General features: G+C 47.8%; 1 protein-coding gene across 1 annotated transcript in view; it reads left to right on the top strand.

Moving 5' to 3' along the window:
- Window positions 1–15,932, top strand: part of Ehd4 (EH domain containing 4) — a 64,206-nt gene extending 48,274 nt beyond the window's left edge. Inside the window, exons 4-6 of the mRNA XM_032903992.1 lie at window positions 1,522–1,934; window positions 8,327–8,491; window positions 13,597–15,932. Of these exons, the coding sequence (XP_032759883.1) occupies window positions 1,522–1,934; window positions 8,327–8,491; window positions 13,597–14,133 (1,115 nt within the window). The 3' untranslated portion in view covers window positions 14,134–15,932. The remainder of the gene's footprint in view (window positions 1–1,521; window positions 1,935–8,326; window positions 8,492–13,596) is intronic.
- Window positions 15,933–18,298: the final 2,366 nt, after the last annotated feature.

Below are 18,298 nucleotides of genomic sequence, written 5' to 3'. Positions count from 1 at the left end.
ATAAAGGTAACTCTGTAACTTAGGCTAGCCTCAAATTCGTAGCAATCCTCCTGCCTCCACCTCTTAAGTGGTAGGATCTTGCATATGACACACCATGTCTGACATTATATTCATCTCTGAAACTGATTTCTGCCCAACACTTCCATGTTTATGAAGGGTAGGGTTTTTCTTTTTAAGTTTTGTTTAAATAATTTTTGATGTATATATCTGAGTGGTTTCTTGTATGTAAGTCTGTGCACCATATGAAGTGCCCATGGAAGCCAGAGGAGGATGTCAGATATCCTAGAACTGGAGTTTTAGGCAGTTATTAGATGACATGTGAATGCTAGGAACCAAGCCAGGTCCCCTGGAAGAGCAGCCAGTGCTCTTAACTACTGAGCCATCTCTCTAGCAACCTACCCACAAAGGTTGCTGCTGCTGCTGCTGCTGCTGCTGCTGCTGCTGCTGCTGCTGCTGCTGCTGCTGCTGCTGCTGCTGCTGAAAAGATTCGCCTGTGTCGATAGGTGGAGATCTAGTTAATTCTTTTTGCTGTCTAGTATTTGTTATCTAAATAAACCAAGCTTGGCTTTTAAAAGCATCTACAGCAAGCAGGGCACCGTGTTAAATTACATGGGAGCATTGTATTATTCTCTAGACTTTGAGTTTGAAACTACTAGAAATGGAAGGGAACAAGGAAAACAGGCTAGGAAGGCAGCAGGAGAGGTGAGTGCTTAGCTAGTGGGCTAAATGAGACTGTCCCTCTGCAGCTGAGCAGCTGAGGTCAAAATAGCCTTTGGTGTTGGCCTCCCTGTGTGCCTCTCTTGGGAACACACTTCCTTGGATGAGATGGCTGACAGTCTTGATTTGGAACACATTGGTAGGTGGCCAAATACACTCAGTGGAATTTGTTGTGGCCCTGACCATTTTAAAAAAGAAATTGGCAATGACCATATTCTGTATGACATATTTTAAAAATAGTTTATAAACACACTTAAGCTATAAATAGTCCACATGATAAATATCAATCACAACTTTTCCCAGACAGCCCTTGACCTCCTCAACACTTTATAAACTTGGACTAAAAGACCTTCCTCCATTCCCATGCTTACCAGACACCCTGGAAACTGCAGGTAGCCACCAAGCTTCTTCCTTCTTCATCTCAGATGTTTTCTGAAAAGTGAGACTTGTCCAAAGAGCAGGCCTGTAGCCCGTGGTCTTCAGTATCAGGACTAGAGGTCAGTTCTGTCACCTATCCAAAGACCTGTGCTGGGTAAAGTCAGAGTCGTGAGTGTTAAGTGAATTTGCCCGAACGGAATGCTTCATCAGACTGACCAGAGACCCCATTCTGTTCCTTTCCTAGGAAGGGTGCTAGGTCCCCAGTTTTGACAATATACATCTAGCCCAGGGCACCTCACGTGAAGTGATTTTCAGGTCATAGGCTCTGCTGCCTCAGATTCAGCCCTCTTTACTGGAGCTTTCCCATACTTATACACCCCCCCCCCAAAGTGGTCAGCACACTAACAGACACTTTCCTCCACCCAGGGTATGACTTCTGCCAGGTCTTACAGTGGTTTGCCGAGAGGGTTGACAGGATCATCCTGCTCTTTGATGCTCACAAATTGGACATCTCAGATGAGTTCTCAGAGGCAATCAAAGCCTTCCGGGGCCAGGATGACAAAATCCGAGTGGTACTGAACAAGGCTGACCAAGTGGACACACAGCAGCTGATGCGAGTCTATGGGGCCCTCATGTGGTCTCTGGGCAAGGTCATCAACACACCCGAAGTACTTCGAGTCTACATTGGCTCCTTTTGGGCACAGCCTCTGCAGAATACAGACAACCGCCGGCTCTTTGAGGCTGAAGCACAGGACCTCTTCAGAGACATCCAGAGTCTGCCCCAGAAGGCTGCAGTGCGCAAACTCAATGACCTCATCAAGCGAGCAAGGTTGGCCAAAGTAAGCATGAGATGACAGACCGGGCGCTGGGTTGGTATTGCATTACTCTGCTAGCTCTTGTAAGGATGGACTTCAGAGTAGGGGATGTGATTGATGGACACCTTAATCTCAGCACTTGGACAGCAGAAGCTGGTGGTTCTTTGAGTTTCAAGGCCAGCTTTGTCTTCATAGGAGTTCTAGGCCAGCCAGGACTACACAGTGAGACCTTGTCCAAAACAAACAAGCAAACAAATACCACTATAATCTTGCTGTACCTTTAACCCCAACATTCAAGAGACAAAGGCAGGGGGACCTCTATGAGTTTGAGAGTAACCAGGGCTGTACTGAGACCCTCCCTGTAAACAAACAAACTAAACTAAAAAAAGCAGAGGAACATAGCCTTGGGATCAGGATCATGCTCTGTCCCAGTCTGTAGTCTCAGGCAGGGACTGAGACTTTGAAGCCTGGTTTTGAATCTGAAACCTGGAGCCAACAAGAGCCTTTCACAAGCAGTGCTTGTGTGATTCTGTGTGACACAGCACTGAGCACAGCGCCTGGGCACAGGGTAGGATCAGCCAGTGCAGTAGCTACAAGGGAGCTATCATGGTAGCATTGTGGTAGGATGACAAGATCTCAACTGACCCAGTATAGAAGAGGTGGCATTGCCAGAGCCAGTGGGATCCTAAGAGGTCACCGCTAGACACTGTATTTAAGGGTAGAACCAGAACTACCTAGAAGTTGAGGGGCGGGGGGAGCAGACCAGATCCATCCATCCTCATTCTGCCTATGCCCATGCTCGTAACTCACTGTAGGCCCTTATAACAAAGGCACCTTGGCCTCATAACTGAGCCTCCTGGCAGACCCTGGAATATGTACCCATGATATGTATGTGTGAGTATATAAGTAAGTGGTGGTCTGCTGACCCCCAGAGGTGGCAGAGTCAATACTGCAATGTCTCTGAAGAAAGAAAAGCAGACCACTCCTAAGAGTATAGAGGTAAGGAGTTCTTTAGAAAGTGTGTGTATGTTTCATACAATTGTGCTCTACTTCTGGAAGCATCCTCAGAGCTGTTAGACAGTATGGGGTCTGACCTGGTTGATCATCAGAAGTAGCCAAGGGTTTTAACCAATGAAATTTCCAGGCCCTCCCCCATAGCTATTGATCTTGGGTGTGTATGTGTAGACATATGAGGAAATAGACTTCTCAGGTATCCTTATGATCAGCTGCGTCCGAGATCCAGAGGGCAAACTGACTCCCTAATTTTTCAGAGACAAGGTAAGATAAGTAATTTCTCCAGACTCCCCTAGCCTATTAGTATAGAAGCTAGGACTAAACTCAGTCTCCCAGCTGTTAAGTCTAGCTTTCTGCCTGGGCCCATCACCCTAGCTTGCACCAGGACACAGACTGTTCCATGTCTACTGGAGCTTAGTCAGGAAGTAGAGCCAACTCCCCTTCTCTTGGTCTTCTAGTGTAAAACAAAACAAAAAAAAAGTCAAGGGAAGGAAGTCACCCCCTGCATCCTGACTTCTGGTCAGGCCTGGTTACACTGTGACAGCCTTCTGGAGTCTAGTACAGCCTTGGCTCATTTAATGGACACAGACATGGCATGCCCAGGCCAGAGCTGAAAAGTTGGTCTGTGGAGGGGGAGACTCAGAGCACCCTTGTTACAGAGTGAGGAACTGTACTGAGGAAGGAATGGGTACTTGCACATATGGCACTCAGCGGATGATGCCTAGGTGCCTCTCTAAGGGAAGCAGGAATGGCTCTCCAGAGGGCCACAAGCCTTCCAGCACCTCATTTCTCCTCAGAGCTATCTTTCTTCTCTTGCCAAGTGTGCACACTCCTAAGAGACCTGCCTCTGGCTTCCACTGCCCCGTGCACATGTACCACAAGCTCCTGATTCCCTTGCTTACACCCCAGGGCATGCATACACTTCCTCCCTATGTCACCAAACTAATCCGAGGACAGGGTGCTGTGAGTCACATGTCCTTTCTTCCTGGTAAAAGCTACTTCCTTCAGAATTCTAAGCCACATTGTTCCAGTCCTGCAAGGCATTGCTCTAACTAGTTTGTGAAGCCACTTACCTGCCTCTCTCCTAAAAAGCCCACTACCCTGGACTGAGTGCTTGGTGGTAGGAGGTCTGTCTGGCTTTATCTGTTCAGTGACCCTTTGGCACATGGTATTTCTCTTTTCCAACTATTACAAATGCATTTAACCTTCAGAGCATATAAAGTCTAAGTTATCTCTTTGCTATTGTGTTTGTTTGTTTTTCAAGACAAGATTTCTCTGTGTAGCCCTGACTATCCTAGAACTTGCTCTTTAGACCAGGCTGGCCGGGAACTTAAGAGATTTACCTGCCTCTGCCTCCCAGGTTATGAGATTAAAGGCATGCACCACCACTGCCACCACACACCAAGCTCACCTAAATTATTTTCTAGCCAAAGCTAGTTGCTCCTGTGGACTGCAAATTTCATGGAATTTAGTATCCATGGACATTTAAAATTTGCCAGTCAGTACTGAAGGGTAGTGACTGCAGGTGCAGCTGTATTCAGTCATAAAAGGGAAAGAGTGGGGTGTGGTGGAGCACCCCTTTGATCCCAGCACTTAGGAGGCAGAGGTAAGCAGATCTCTGAGTTCAAGGCCAGGCTGGTCTATAAAGCAAGTTCCAGGACAGCCAGGGCTACACAGAGAAACCCTGTCTTGAAAAAACAAAAGGAAAGAAAGAGGAAGAGGAAGAGGAAGGAGGAAGGGAGGGAGGGAAGGGAGAGAGAGTATGAGAATAAATATGAGTATGAATATGGAGCTGGGTGAAGTGCCAAGTGCCACAGCCTGTAGTGGCCCCCTGTCATTCCAGAGCATTTGGCCCTCAGAGCAGACCAGCATGGCCTAGGTTAGTGAGGCACAAAATGCCTCTGTGTTCTGACACTGAATAATGAAAACCTTGTGCAGATGTAGGGGCGGATAGTCAAACTTGCTGAGCTTACTTATGGGAAAAGAAATAGCATATTCTTTTCTTCCTAAGAATAGTGTCTGGCTTGTTCCTTTTCAGAGGAAAATGTTTGAGGCACAGCTTCTTCCATCACCAGCTCCACAGGGCCGTTTGCATGTGACATGTCGCAATCCCAGCTTAGCATCGGGACAGGAAACTGCCTGGGCTGGAGAAGAAGCAGAACTGTACACAGTGACCTTAGCCCTTACATAGCACATGCAGTGGGTGCTCTGTTCTTAAAGAGGCCAGGGGCAGGCTGGGGATGAAGCTCAGCAGGAGAACAGTCCCCTAGTGTCCTCAAGGCCCTGGCTTCTGTCCCTAGCATGGGGGAAAAGAAGAAAAAAGTCTGTACACAGGGGTCAGACTAAGGGGTAGGAAAATGCTGGATCAGATAGCATGTGTAAGTGCCCTGTGGCTGCTTTACTGTAGGCTGAGTGACATAAATAAATTCTCTCATAGTCTACAAACCAGAAGTCCAAAATCGAGGTATTAGTAAATCTACACATCCTCCGATGATGCCTATGCTCCTCTCCTGGCTTCTTTGGCGGTCTGAGGCTCATGTTTTTATTTTAATCACTCACAGTGATGTGCGATTTTAATAATACAAACAAAAAGCCTAGAAGTTAGGTAATTTTGCTGTTTTTCTATTTGTATGTTGTCAATACTGTCTTCAAAGGAACAGATCTTCACGTGGTCTGGGTGAGCCTTCTCCTCTCCTCACCTTTCATCAGGTGGGGAGGCAGCCTGCCAGAAGTCTGTTTGCTCAGAGATGCCAGGCAGAGCTTACTGCATGGGTCTTCAGAGTAAGCTATCTTAGGAACCCCAAATACAGGTTTGGGAAATAAATTTAGTTTTATTCATGTATAAACATGTGCAGATCTCAGACTTCTGTACGGGATAGATGAGCAAAGCCAAAAGTGAGTCAAGTTCATGGTTAGACCCCCATCCTGCACAGGGTTAGGAAAGGCCCCCAACCCGTTTGGAAATCTTCACTCAACAAGAGAACAAAGCAGCTTTTGAGGAAGGAGCGGGTGAGGACGAGGAGAGCTCAGTGACTCTCAGGGCCACTACAGTTCTGTGGAATTTAGTTTACTCTCCAAAGACGTGGTTTCCTCTTAGTCACATGTAACACACAGGGCCTGGCTTTCCTGTCTGCAGTGTCAAATTCCTTTTTGGAGAAGTTAGGCATTCTGTAGCTTATCAGATTGATACAGGTTGAAGTGTGTGAGCGTCCCTGTGTGGTGTGTGGTGATGAGCCCATAAATGCTTATCCACTGCAAGGCTTTAAAAATAGCTCCCTCACTGCTGGGCTTTGTGGATGTCAGTGCTCACGACCATATATGGAAACCTGTTTCTCTGAAGGCTGACCTCAGATGCCTCTAAAGGCCCCCCAAATCCTCCTTCAGCCTGTTAGAATCCCATGTGTTATTGGTACCAGCTACAGTCTGAATAACAAGCCCTTGTTCAACAGGACTTGGCTGCGTCTCTCAGTCTCACATATTTTCACCTAAAAAATTATCTTTTGGGTCTCTAGTTTATTATTGAATTTTTTTAGCAGAAGCAGGTGAGAAATAGGTCTCACTCAGTAACTTAGACTGACCTGGAACATACTGTGTAGCTCAGGCTGGCCTCAACCTATGGCAGTCCTGTCTCAGTGTCTTAAGGGCCGAGATTACAGAGGTGAATTAACATTCCCATAATTAACTGAAAAAAATTATTACCGTAAGCTCACAAACAATCTGAGCAGAGATACTTCAGATAGTTTGTTGTCAGTGTGTGGTGTGACATCATGCATATGCAAAGTACACGTGTTGTATGTTCAGAACCAAAGTCGCCATGTAGTCACACAGTACTACAGGGGCAAGTGAGAAGTACCTCAGATTTATTACAAGCTTGATTGTGAGTTAATTTCTGATTGTGCATTCAGAAAGCTTTAATTGTTGCCAGTTTTCTTTTAAGTAGCCCCAACATTCAGTTAAGCAGCCACTGTTTAAGAAGCTGGTCCCTAAGCAATAGTCATACAGCCCAACATGTGTACATCTTCAGGTGGCCTGTGTACACTGCATGTACTTGCCCTGCTGTTGGAATCCTCTTGGCCCCACCCAGTGTGCACACACACCAAAGGCTCTCAGCCAAGCAGTGGCGCATATCTACTCACTCTCTCCAATTTCCTCCTTCTCTAAGAGTCTAGAGAAGTCTGTTTTCCTTAGCATTTTCCATTCTATGCAGTTATTGTGTAAGTCACTGCTCAGGGTTTTACTTTTATCCTTTACTATCTTAGTTATTTATTTGGCATTGGAATTACTCTGTAGATTTGAAATTCTGTAAAGAAAACTTTTGTGATGAGCACAACTGAGGGAAGAGAGTGACAGGCCAGAAGTCCTCTGCTGGGGAGACCTTTCCTTTCATGTATCTGGGTTTCCTCCCCAGAGAGAGCGTTTCCATCAGCCTGGTCACAGGCGACTGGTCTCATACAGAAGCCACTTAGTGCCACCTGTGAAGACGTCAGCATTCTGCCCATTGAGGCATGCCCAGTGATCATTCTTACTTGGTTGTTCACAGAGCACTCTTCCTGTGTACATGAACCACTGTCAAACTCCACTTTAACCTCCTGGTGTCTGCAGGCCACAGGTGAAACTTTCTCTTCATTTTCTGGTTAGTCACTGTGGAGATTGTTTCTACTAGAGGTCTGCACTTCCTGCCCAGACACCAGGACCACTACACAAGCGGGTACAGTCCGCTGCCCTTTCTTGGGATCAACTTGGAGACACAATCCCTAGGACGGTCTGTGCAGCTTTACCTCCCACCACCTGGTTCTTGGTCAAGTGTCATACCGTCCACCATTATTCTGGCTTCTCTGACCCTGGAGGGCCATTTGTTCAAGCATTAGGTCAGCAAAGCCTCACCATGAATCCTCCAGTGGCTCCTAATGTCTGCTGAGCAAGGTCTGGACGCAGCCCACCTCCCACCTCTGGACCATGTGCACACCAGCCCAAATACTCACCCAGCTTGTTAGCACCCTCTCCCGCTGTACTCACTGTGTCTCCTACTGATCTTCACAGATCTAACTCAGATGTCACCTCTTCTCTTGCCCTGTCATCTCATATACCTTATCTGTCACATCCTGCCTCCCAGTGTCTTTCTGGGCCTTCCCCCTTACCCAGCCTTTAATGTCGGGCTTCTCTCTGCTTATCCTCCCTATGTAGTCTCAGCTCCCTCTGGCTCCTCCTTAAGAGCTCTCGGATCACCTGGTGCAGGCCCTCTGGAATTCTGGAAGTACCTTCTAGCCGCCCTTAGGCTCCTGGCTCCTAGCTCCTGGCTCCTCACCTTCTGATGTGGTTGAGGAACCAAAGTTCTACATGGAATGGGGTCTCATTTGTCTCTTCTCTAAAGGATGATGTGCTCACCTGACATATCCCCTCAGGTCCACGCCTACATCATCAGCTACCTGAAGAAGGAAATGCCCAGTATGTTTGGAAAAGAAAATAAGAAGCGAGAACTTATCTTCAGACTTCCAGAAATCTATGTTCAGCTGCAGCGAGAATACCAGATTTCTGCAGGGGACTTCCCTGAGGTCAAGGCCATGCAGGTACTGGGAGACCTATAACAGGGTCACAAGAAAGTTGTAGGATCTACAATTCCTTCCCACGTTGCCTAGCTGGTTACATCTGCACAGGCTCGCAATCCCTTTCTCTATAGAGCACATGATGTGAACTCAGGTGCCTGCAGCCATGTCACCTCTTTGTCTCCTCATGTCTAGTAGAGATGTGGGTTCCCAAAGTATGTCTACAAGGAGAACGATTCCGCAGTTGCCGAGTGGGAGCTCGTTGGGGTCCTGTGGGTCAAGGAATATTGAAGAATGTATGGCATGCCTATGTGGGGTAGGGCTGTCTAGCCCAGGAGTCACTGTCCTATGGGAATATGAACCCAATAGTCAAAAGAAGCTAAAGTCTAGAACTGTATGTAAATCACCATTCAAACTTGGTCTCAATTTTTAAGAAACTGCTAGGTAGACTAAATACAGGTTTTGCCCTGAGACCAACTGTTGTGTTACTCCACGACACAAGAATGGCTAAGTGAGTGCATGGCTAAAGTTGGGGCTTACTTCCCCACTGGCCTCAGAGGGAGATGAGGAAGAAGGGAGTGGGCAAAACAAAGGTGAGGTCAGCTGTAATACATGAAGTGCTGACATGGCCGGTGCCGGGGAGAGGATGAGACTCACTGTTCTGGTGGCAGCTCTTTATGTTTGCAGTAAGGTGAGTGCTTCTGCTATGATCTGGTCAGGGGATCTAGTCAAAGCCTCCCCTCCCCCCCTCCCCCAAAGCCACTGCTCTTCAGGCCTCCCAGGCTATCAACTGAACACAGCATAACAAGATGTGATAAGACCAGGCACAATCCCTCATATCAAGGCTGGACTAGACAACCAAGTAGGAGGGAATTGTTTTATGACAAATACAGAGATATACTTTTTCTTTCTAGCAATAAAATGGGTGTTCTGTTCAGAAGAGGAATTTCCTTTTTTCTGGCCACAAGATGGCTAACTTGAGGTCAGGCCATTAGTCTTTTCCTAGAGACAACTTCTTTTTTTTCCTTTGAGACAGTGTTCCTGCTGGCTTGGAACTCACAGAGCTCTGCCTGCCTCTGCCTCTTAGTGCTAATTAAAGGTGTGTGCCCTCACTGCCCAGGTGTGTGCCCTCACTGCCCAGGTGTGTGCCCTCACTGCCCAGGTGTGTGCCCTCACTGCCCAGGTGTGTGCCCTCACTGCCCAGGTGTGTGCCCTCACTGCCCAGGTGTGTGCCCTCACTGCCCAGCTGAAACTTTTTCTTTACTCCTTAGGTTATGCCCTGCACTCCATGGCCCAACTGCAGAACAGTTGTTCCCTTGAACCCTTCATAAGGGAACTTGAGTTTGGAAGGGAACTTACTATCTTGCTTTAAATGAAAATTATGAAGAAATACCCCCTGAGTATCATGGTACCACACATATGTGCTCATTAGCAGCTGTTACACTGCCCAAACCACAGAGAGACTGCTCTAAGGCCCTGTAGCTCTACCCAGCCCCTTTGAGCCTCTCACATGGCCCCATGGGTTCCCATGGTCTCACATGGGTTCCCATGACAGAGACAGACTCTGAACCTGTATCTGTTTGTGAAAATTAATCCGGGCTCATCTTGATCAAAAGACACCCAGTTCTTCCAGAGCTGGGACAAAGGACAATCCCTGGGGAAGGAAGAGTTAGGGAAACCAGAGTCTCGGGAGCAGCCACAGTCCATTCAGCTGAGAGTGGGTGAGTCTAAGCCTATGCTGATAATCCCATGGTCAGGAATAACCTTCCTCTTGTGGTGACCCCCAACCATAAAATTACTTCATTAACATCCGATATACAGGATAGCTGATGTGCGACCCCCAAAGGGACTCTAGCTCACAGGTTGGGAACTGCTGCTCCCGAATGTAGGAGGTGCTCAGGAAATACATGCTGAGCGTGCTCCTTCCCTGAGGCATTGAGATCTACCGTCCTCAGCAACAGGCATTCAGCTGACAGCAGCTGTGTGTGGTTCGGAGATAAGAGACTGACGTTTGGAAACAACACAAACTGGGCATGTGTCGGGGCCATGAGGGGGGTTCAGCACAGCCGATTGTAGGTCTATGCTCTCCCGGTCAGTGGTGGCACACACCTTGAATCCCAGCACTGAGGCAGGATGTCTGTGTGTTAAGAGGCCAACCTGGTCTACAGAGCAGGTTCCAGGACAGCCAGGAATACACAGAAAAACCCTGGAGAGAGAGCCCCCTAGTCAGGGGGTCTCACATCTGTTACACTGAATCAAGTGTGTGTTTTGGTCCCCTTGGTGCCAGGTCAGGCAATCTGGCCCATTACACAGTGACTGTCCTGCCTCTTGAGAACACTAGAAACACCTTGCTGTTACTGCCCACTTGGCTTGAAGAATTTGATGCCCGTGTGAATGAGTTGCAATGTCTGAACAGCAGAGGGCAGCAGAGCCATCATCATCTCCCTTGCTCTGCCCTCTCATTCTTGAAAACTGCTGGAACAGTTTTCAACTGACAGTAATAGCTTGTCCTCCATATCTGTGCTCAGGTCTGCACAGGGATGAGAGGGGACAGTCTGGGCAGACATGGCTGTGACTTCCTAGTCATTCCTGCAATTGTGGCCGTTTGCCCTTTGTTTCTGCATCCAGCTGCCATCAGAATCCCTGTCCTCTGCAGGCTGCTAGACTGTTTGGGCAGACGTAATCCCCACATGTCTGTTTGCCAGACACAGGTACCCTGTGTGCTCAGGACTGAGACTCAGTCCCCAAGGATGGGGTAGGTGTCCCTGCACCCAGGGGAATTCAGACTACTTACCCAGCAGCAACGGAATGTTATGTAGGCAGGCCTACATCCCTCCTCCACAGCTGGCCATTTGTGCTCTCGCTGTGGCACTGTCAGCAGAAGGCCTGAGTACTGGCAGCACTGTTGGTGCTGAGGGTGGAAGTGATTAGAATTCTGTGGCTCTAATCAGCCAGTGAGCACGCAGGACCTAGAAACCAGAACTCACTGTAGATAGCCCTCCTGCCTGCTGCAGGTCTCAACCAGGTGCACACAACTGGGTTTCATCACAGCAGGTTAAATAGCAAAATGCTGGCTTCTTGCAAGTTTGTTGGGAGGTCCATTCTGAAGACACAGTAGGCTGTCAGCTTTTGGCTCTGTCCCCTCTACATTTTAAGTGCCAGGGCTCTCCTTCCAAATGTGAACACAGAATTCCTGCCCTGCCATACACCCTGGAGATCACAATTTTTGTTATACCTGAGAAATATAAGTCAAGGTTCAGGGAAAGACCCTGCCTCAAACAAATCAGCTGAGAGTAATAGAAGAACATGCCTGACAGCTGCCTCTGGACTATGCACAGGCATGCACTTACACACACACACATACACACACATACACACCACATTCACACACACACACACACACACACACACACACACACACATGACACATTCACACTCTCTCAATGCTTCTGTATTTACTAGGAAGACCATTTTTCATTAGGTCTTTAAGTCTTCTGATGTTAAGTGCTAGGTAATTCTCCCTGCTCAAGGCCAGAGAAAGCTCAACTATAGTTCCATCTGCCACAGCAGGGAATAAATGAGGTTCTCCCAGAGTGTCCAAGGAAACCAGAGTTCTGAGTTCACATGTCTTTGAAGGAAGCGGCTTCCTTAACTCCAGACACCTGTGTGATGTCCGTTCCCCCTCTGATTACTTCTTTCTATTGACTCTATACTTCACATTAGCCTTTTTGCACAAGTCTCTTTGGAAAGTAGACACTGAACAACTGGTGTCTTCCTCCTGTGTGACCAAGGCTCCTTGAAGCAGAGCCCATCCCTGGGCCTGGGAGAGTGTCGGAGGCATAGCAGTCAACGTGGCAATGATAAGGGGTAGATTCCCAATGGCTGCGTGAAGGATGGATAGTGGTGGGTAGGTAGGGCACGCAAGTATGGATGTGTGAGTAAGCAAAGAGAAACTAGGTAGGACAGGCTCTCTGTTGCTACCCAGAGAGCCTCTGTGACCCTCCTCCCTGGAAGCTGGCTTCCCCCTGGAAGGACAGTGACTCGGTTTCCCAGTCCTCTCTAGGGCCTGTCCTCTGCTGACAGGCCACTTCTTCCACGAGATGGGGTGGAGACCTAGCTCTGAGGCTCACCCTGCTGCCTCGGTTTCAACTTGTGCTCATTTGTCCATACTTTTGAAATAACTGATTACTCTATAGCCACAAGACCCCCACAGTCTTGACGGGTACCTTCTTGGAGAAGCTTCAGTGTAGACCGTGCCTCTGTGGGGTTTCCCTACAGGTTTCCAGTTCTGGAGCCTCCTAGGTTCATTCCTAAGAGATTAAAGCGAAGGAGCGTGTGCCCCAAGCTACATCATTGTTATTTTCAAATAATCCAAGAACAAAGTTCTTTTCTCCAGAAACCAGGGCAAGTGAGACAGGGTGTTGCTATATAGACCAGGAAAGCCTCAAACTTGCAGCCACTCTACAGTTTTGACCTTTGAGTGCTGCGATTATAAAATACAGTACCACACCCAGCCAGCTACAGAATTCTCACATGATAGGTTTTTTTCCTGAATATGGTCCCTGAGGTTTTTTTTTTTTTTTTTTGTTTTTGTTTTTTTTTTTTTTTTTTGGTTCTTTTTTTTTTCGGAGCTGGGGACCAACCCAGGGCCTTGCGCTTCCTAGGCAAGCGGTCCCTGAGTTTTTAACAAAGCACAGTAACGAGCAGACGTGGCCTCCAGTCTTTACTCACCTGGGTAGCCCGGGATTGTAAAGCAAGGTTTAATGCTGTCCTTCTCCACTCTCTGGACTGTTATGGAAGTAACCGATGTGTTATCAGAACCTTTGTGAGAGCAGACTAATTCTCCAAGGCATAAGTGCAGGTGAAAGGGTTTTCATGTCGTAGGAGGTCGCTGTAACTCCTGCAGCCACAGAGATGGCAGCTGCCCTACAAAAAGCCACTTCTCAACCCTGATGGTTGTTTCTGTTCTAAGCTCCTCTTGCATCTGGTAAGCTTGGGCACTGGTGTCCCAGCAGAGAGGTCTTCTGATTGGCACAGGGTGTGGTGGGATGGCTGCTTTAAGGGACAGCCCATGCCCTCCAGTGCCTCCTGCAGAGAACATAACACCCAATCTGTCTCCCCTCCCGTAGGAGCAGCTTGAGAACTATGACTTCACCAAGTTCCACTCGCTGAAGCCCAAGCTGATCGAGGCTGTGGACAACATGCTGACCAACAAGATCTCATCCCTCATGAGCCTCATCAGCCAGGAGGAGATGAACATGCCCACGCAAATGGTGCAGGGTGGTGCCTTCGATGGCACCACAGAGGGGCCCTTCAACCAGGGCTATGGGGAGGGAGCCAAGGAGGGTGCTGATGAGGAAGAGTGGGTCGTGGCTAAAGACAAGCCTGTGTATGATGAACTCTTTTATACACTGTCACCCATCAATGGCAAGATATCAGGTGTCAATGCCAAGAAGGAAATGGTGACCTCCAAGCTGCCCAACAGTGTCCTGGGCAAGATCTGGAAGCTGGCCGACTGTGACTGCGACGGCATGCTGGACGAAGAGGAGTTTGCACTGGCCAAGCACCTCATCAAGATCAAGTTGGATGGCTATGAGCTCCCAAACAGCCTGCCCCCACACCTTGTGCCCCCCTCGCACAGGAAGTCCCTGCCAAAGGCTGACTGAGAGTACAGAGCTGGGATGGGAGGGGTGGTGCCTGGGCCTGAAGTCTGCTCTGCCACTGACTTGCTGAATGTCCTTGGCCAAGGTTCTGTCCTCTCCGTGACTCAGTTTCCTCATATGTAGGGCAGGGAGGGCAGATTCTGGACACTAGATAAGGTCCTTATACCTCTAAAGTCCCTAAGTTTCTATCAAAATATTAAGAAGAAAAAAAAATAAAAAAAATTAAGAAGAGCAATATATAGATATGAAGATAAAGGTCTAAGAAGAAAAAGAAATTATCCAAAGAATATAGGTGTGACACAGGCTGGCGAACTCTGGGGACTCAGGGAGTCTTCAGGGCTGTGCTGGACAGTTCGTTACCATGAACCTCTGTCCTTCACAGGCACTGAGAGGCAGCAAATGACCTAATTTATTTTTCTTACTGTGTTTCCTGCTCTAGCTAGAGAGGGAACAGAGCAGAGAGCTTCTGCTCTCCACAGACTGACACCAAAGAGAAGACTGATCCCCAGGTTTGAAAGAGGATGTGCCATGTCTGTGGGCCATCTGCAGCCCCCAGCAGAGTAGGCAGCCAGGCCAGGAGAGCCTGTGTTGTCCCAGCACCTGCTGCCTGATCCTGCCAAGCCTCCCACTCAGCAAAGTCGGATTCAGTTAGGAATTTGGAATTCACAAACTGTGGCCCCCTGGAAGACCTCTAGACCTCAAATCACGCTGAAGCCGGGGCACTGCCTCCTTGCATTTCATCCATAGGTTACAGCAGAGTCAATTTATCAGACATAAGGAAAGAGACAGTCCCTGTCTGTCACTAAGTGTGCCCTTTGACCACTGAATGTCCCCAAGGCTTTTGGGTAGGTGGTAGAATTTAAATTCAATAAAGCCATGTCTTGATTTGTGTGGAGTTCCAGAGCCTTTGGACCCAAGTAAAGAGACCAGCCCCATCCTGAGCCATCAATGGAAGAGATCAGTGTCTTGGTATTGATGCTTTGGTTTGATTTTTAAAGAAAAAATGCATTTTATTGTGTCCAGTTGTGTTTTTCTCACAAGATGAAGCCTGTGCAGAAATCTCTCAGTAACACCTTTTCTTCCAAGCTATACACTTCACATCAGGAGTGCCCATCTGGAGCCAGGATCAGGCTGCCTCTGACTGCTCAGTGTTCTCTCCCAAGCCCTTGAATTTCTCTGCCCCACTTATTCAGGCACAGGGGCTGCTTCTACTGTACCCTGCTCTGTGGCACAGCTGAGGAGCACTGTCACCATCACTGACAAAGCAGGAGTCACAGCACAACAGTGACCACATGGCCCAGCCCCAACAGCACCAGAAATGAATGAATGTGAACCTTCACAAAAACACTCCAACCCCTAATTGTGTGCCTCTGGCAACCTCAGGGTCAGAACCAGTGACAAGAGAAAATGCTAGAAGCTCACCCCTGTTATCCCAGCACTTGAGAGGCAGATGGAGGGGGATTACCATGAGTTCGAAGCCAGCCTGAGCTACATCCTTAGTGTTATGGTAGTCTGTATAAAACAAGAGTATTTACATCATCACTCACGCTCCCTATCTTACTGTCTAAATAATTGCTCTAAGAGAAACATGGTGCCCTTTACTCTGAAAGCATGTTCTTACTAATTGGACACACAAGGTGAACATTTGATCCTGGGGCTGTAACTGAATGTGGGCACTTTTGTGGTGTGAAGACCCTGGTGTCCACAGAGTGGTGATGCCTTGGGGCTGCCTTTCCTCCCAAGTGTCTTCTGCTTTCTCTGCACAGTTGGCATATATCTACCTAAATATAATCACAAATGTATGTCTCATGAGTCTCTCTAAAATGCGTCTGTATGTTCAATGTAAATATGACCAAGTAGCTTTTATACAGAACCTCAGAGGAGGCCTTTCTAGGGACAGCAGGCTAAGATTTCTGGGGTCTCCTTCCCCACTCCTCTCCACCTTCTGCTGAGAGAAACCTCTCAGCTAAGCCTTACCCTGCTCTGACCCAGTGATGTTCTTGAACAAAAAGAAATCATGGGTCTACTTTTTGCAACATTGTCTTGTTCTTCATAATAACTTTACCAGAAGGACAAACACCAGAAATGGTGATAAAATGAAAGATTGTGTCTTCTCAGGACCAATGAATGCACAGTTCCTAGACTGTTCAGAAACTCCTCCTGCCTCATGCATATGTTTACTCTGTATTGCCCCACCCTCATGTTCGTTTTCTGTGTCACAGAAATATTTGACGGAATTCAATTTCAAGGAGGGAAAATTTAAACTGGCCAATAGTCTGAGAGGATTCAGTGCAGAGGTCAGCTGTGAACTGGAGGTGAGGCAGAATACCATAGCAGCCGGAGCACACGGCAGAGGAGGCTGGTGCCTCTTGGTAGCCAAGGAGCAGAGACCCAAGGCAGCGACTTTAAAGGCATGCCTCAGTGACCTGCTTCCTTATCCCTTCACCTTCCATGGATAAATTCAGAACCCTTATGATCCAGTCACCCCTACTGACCAAGCCTTCAGTACATCACCCCAGTTTTCAAAGAAGCCAGGTCAGAGTGTTACACACTGAGGGGAAATGAAGTATGTAAAGTCTGACTACACACCTACTTGGTGCTCTCCCTGGTTCTTAAGACCCTACTTGTAATTACCACCAGGCATTGGATCACAAGACCCTCTGCAGGTGAGGAGAAGTAAGCACTTCAGCTGTCCTGCTGTCCTCATCCTCCAGTGGAGCCCTGCTGAGCCCAAGGAGAAAGAAACTGTCCTTGGACCTGTAGACCTGCTCTTGGGGTAGCAGATGGCCAGGTAGCATTGCTTCATGCTTCAGCCTATCGGCAGGCTAGCCTGAATCTATTCAAGTAATCCAGGGCAAGTAATTCAAGAGCAAATCAGGTTACATAATATTTAGCAACAATAAATCACAATGCTCTATCCTTTAAAATCTTAAAAGTACCAGTCCTCACTGGCTCTGGCTTCTTGTAAAGTGCCCACTCTTCAAGAGGTAAGTGGTTCCTTGGGTCCACTTTAAAAGGAGATGGCCATCCCTTAGAGATCTCACTGAGGACAAAGGCCCTACTGAGGCTCACAATCCTGACAGGTTGAAAGCCCAGGCTGAAGGACTGTGAGGTGGGTACTACTGGGGTGGGCTGAGAGAATCTCTGAGCACATTCCAGAGATGCAGGCCTATCTGATGCACCTCAAGAGCCTCTGGTTCAGGTGTACATCACCTGCAGAAGGCATCAGGCTTTTCCTCTGTCACTCATGTACCCCATGAAGATGCCAGCCTGGACTGTCATTTAGCACAACATACTATTTTTTTCATTCTTACCCAGAGGCGTGAGGTTTGGGTAGAATAGACTCCTCCCCTCTTTCCAGGATGGATCCTGATTAGGTTAAGCCAATTGGAGTATTTCATTCCCCATAGTCACAGATACTGGTTTAAAAATACATGTGTTTCTCAGTTCAATTCTCAGCAGTCACCACCCCAGCACTTAGGAAGATGTTCCACATAGTCCCTCTTCCCTAGAACTGTAATGTAAGACAAAGGCCTTATAGGTACAATGCTGTAAAGGCATTGAGAGGAGGAAGCGGGAGGAGATTGGTCTGGCAGAGAGGAGGCATTGAGGAAGGCACAGGAAACCCAGATGTGCAATGACAATGTTTAGGATGCTGATGCAAACAGCACGTGAAGTCCTATTCCTGCTAGACTGTTTTTCAGTTATGGCCAATACACCCATCTGTATCATTCAGTCCATCTCAAATAGAAAGTTCAGTCTCTTGGCAAATATTTCAAAACCATTGACCTTTTCACCAAGGTGAAATCACATCACAGGCAAAGAGGAGCTGCTCCTTGTACAATATGCAGTGGCCACTGAGCCAGGGGAAGATATGGGTAGGAGAGCAGTCCTCTAATCCCAGCCAATAATACCTGTTTTATTGTACTTTGTGTGTACAAGTACTTGTCTGTATGTATGTGCACTGCTCAAATACTTGGTGCCTGCAGAAGCCAGAAGAGGGCACCAGACCCCCTAGAACTGGAGTTACAAAAGGTTGTAAGTCTCCTGTGGGTGCTGGAAACTGAATCCTGGTCCTCTGGAAGAGCAGCCAGTGCCATTGACCACTGAGCCATCTCTTTAGCCCCACGTCAAACAACTAAATAGTTATCTCTGCTTAAACATACCA

This window comes from Rattus rattus, chromosome 5 (genome assembly GCF_011064425.1).
Source record: "Rattus rattus isolate New Zealand chromosome 5, Rrattus_CSIRO_v1, whole genome shotgun sequence".
Classification (NCBI taxonomy): domain Eukaryota; kingdom Metazoa; phylum Chordata; class Mammalia; order Rodentia; family Muridae; genus Rattus; species Rattus rattus.
Note: the sequence above shows the minus strand (reverse complement) of the source record. Positions and strands in the feature narration are given on the sequence as shown.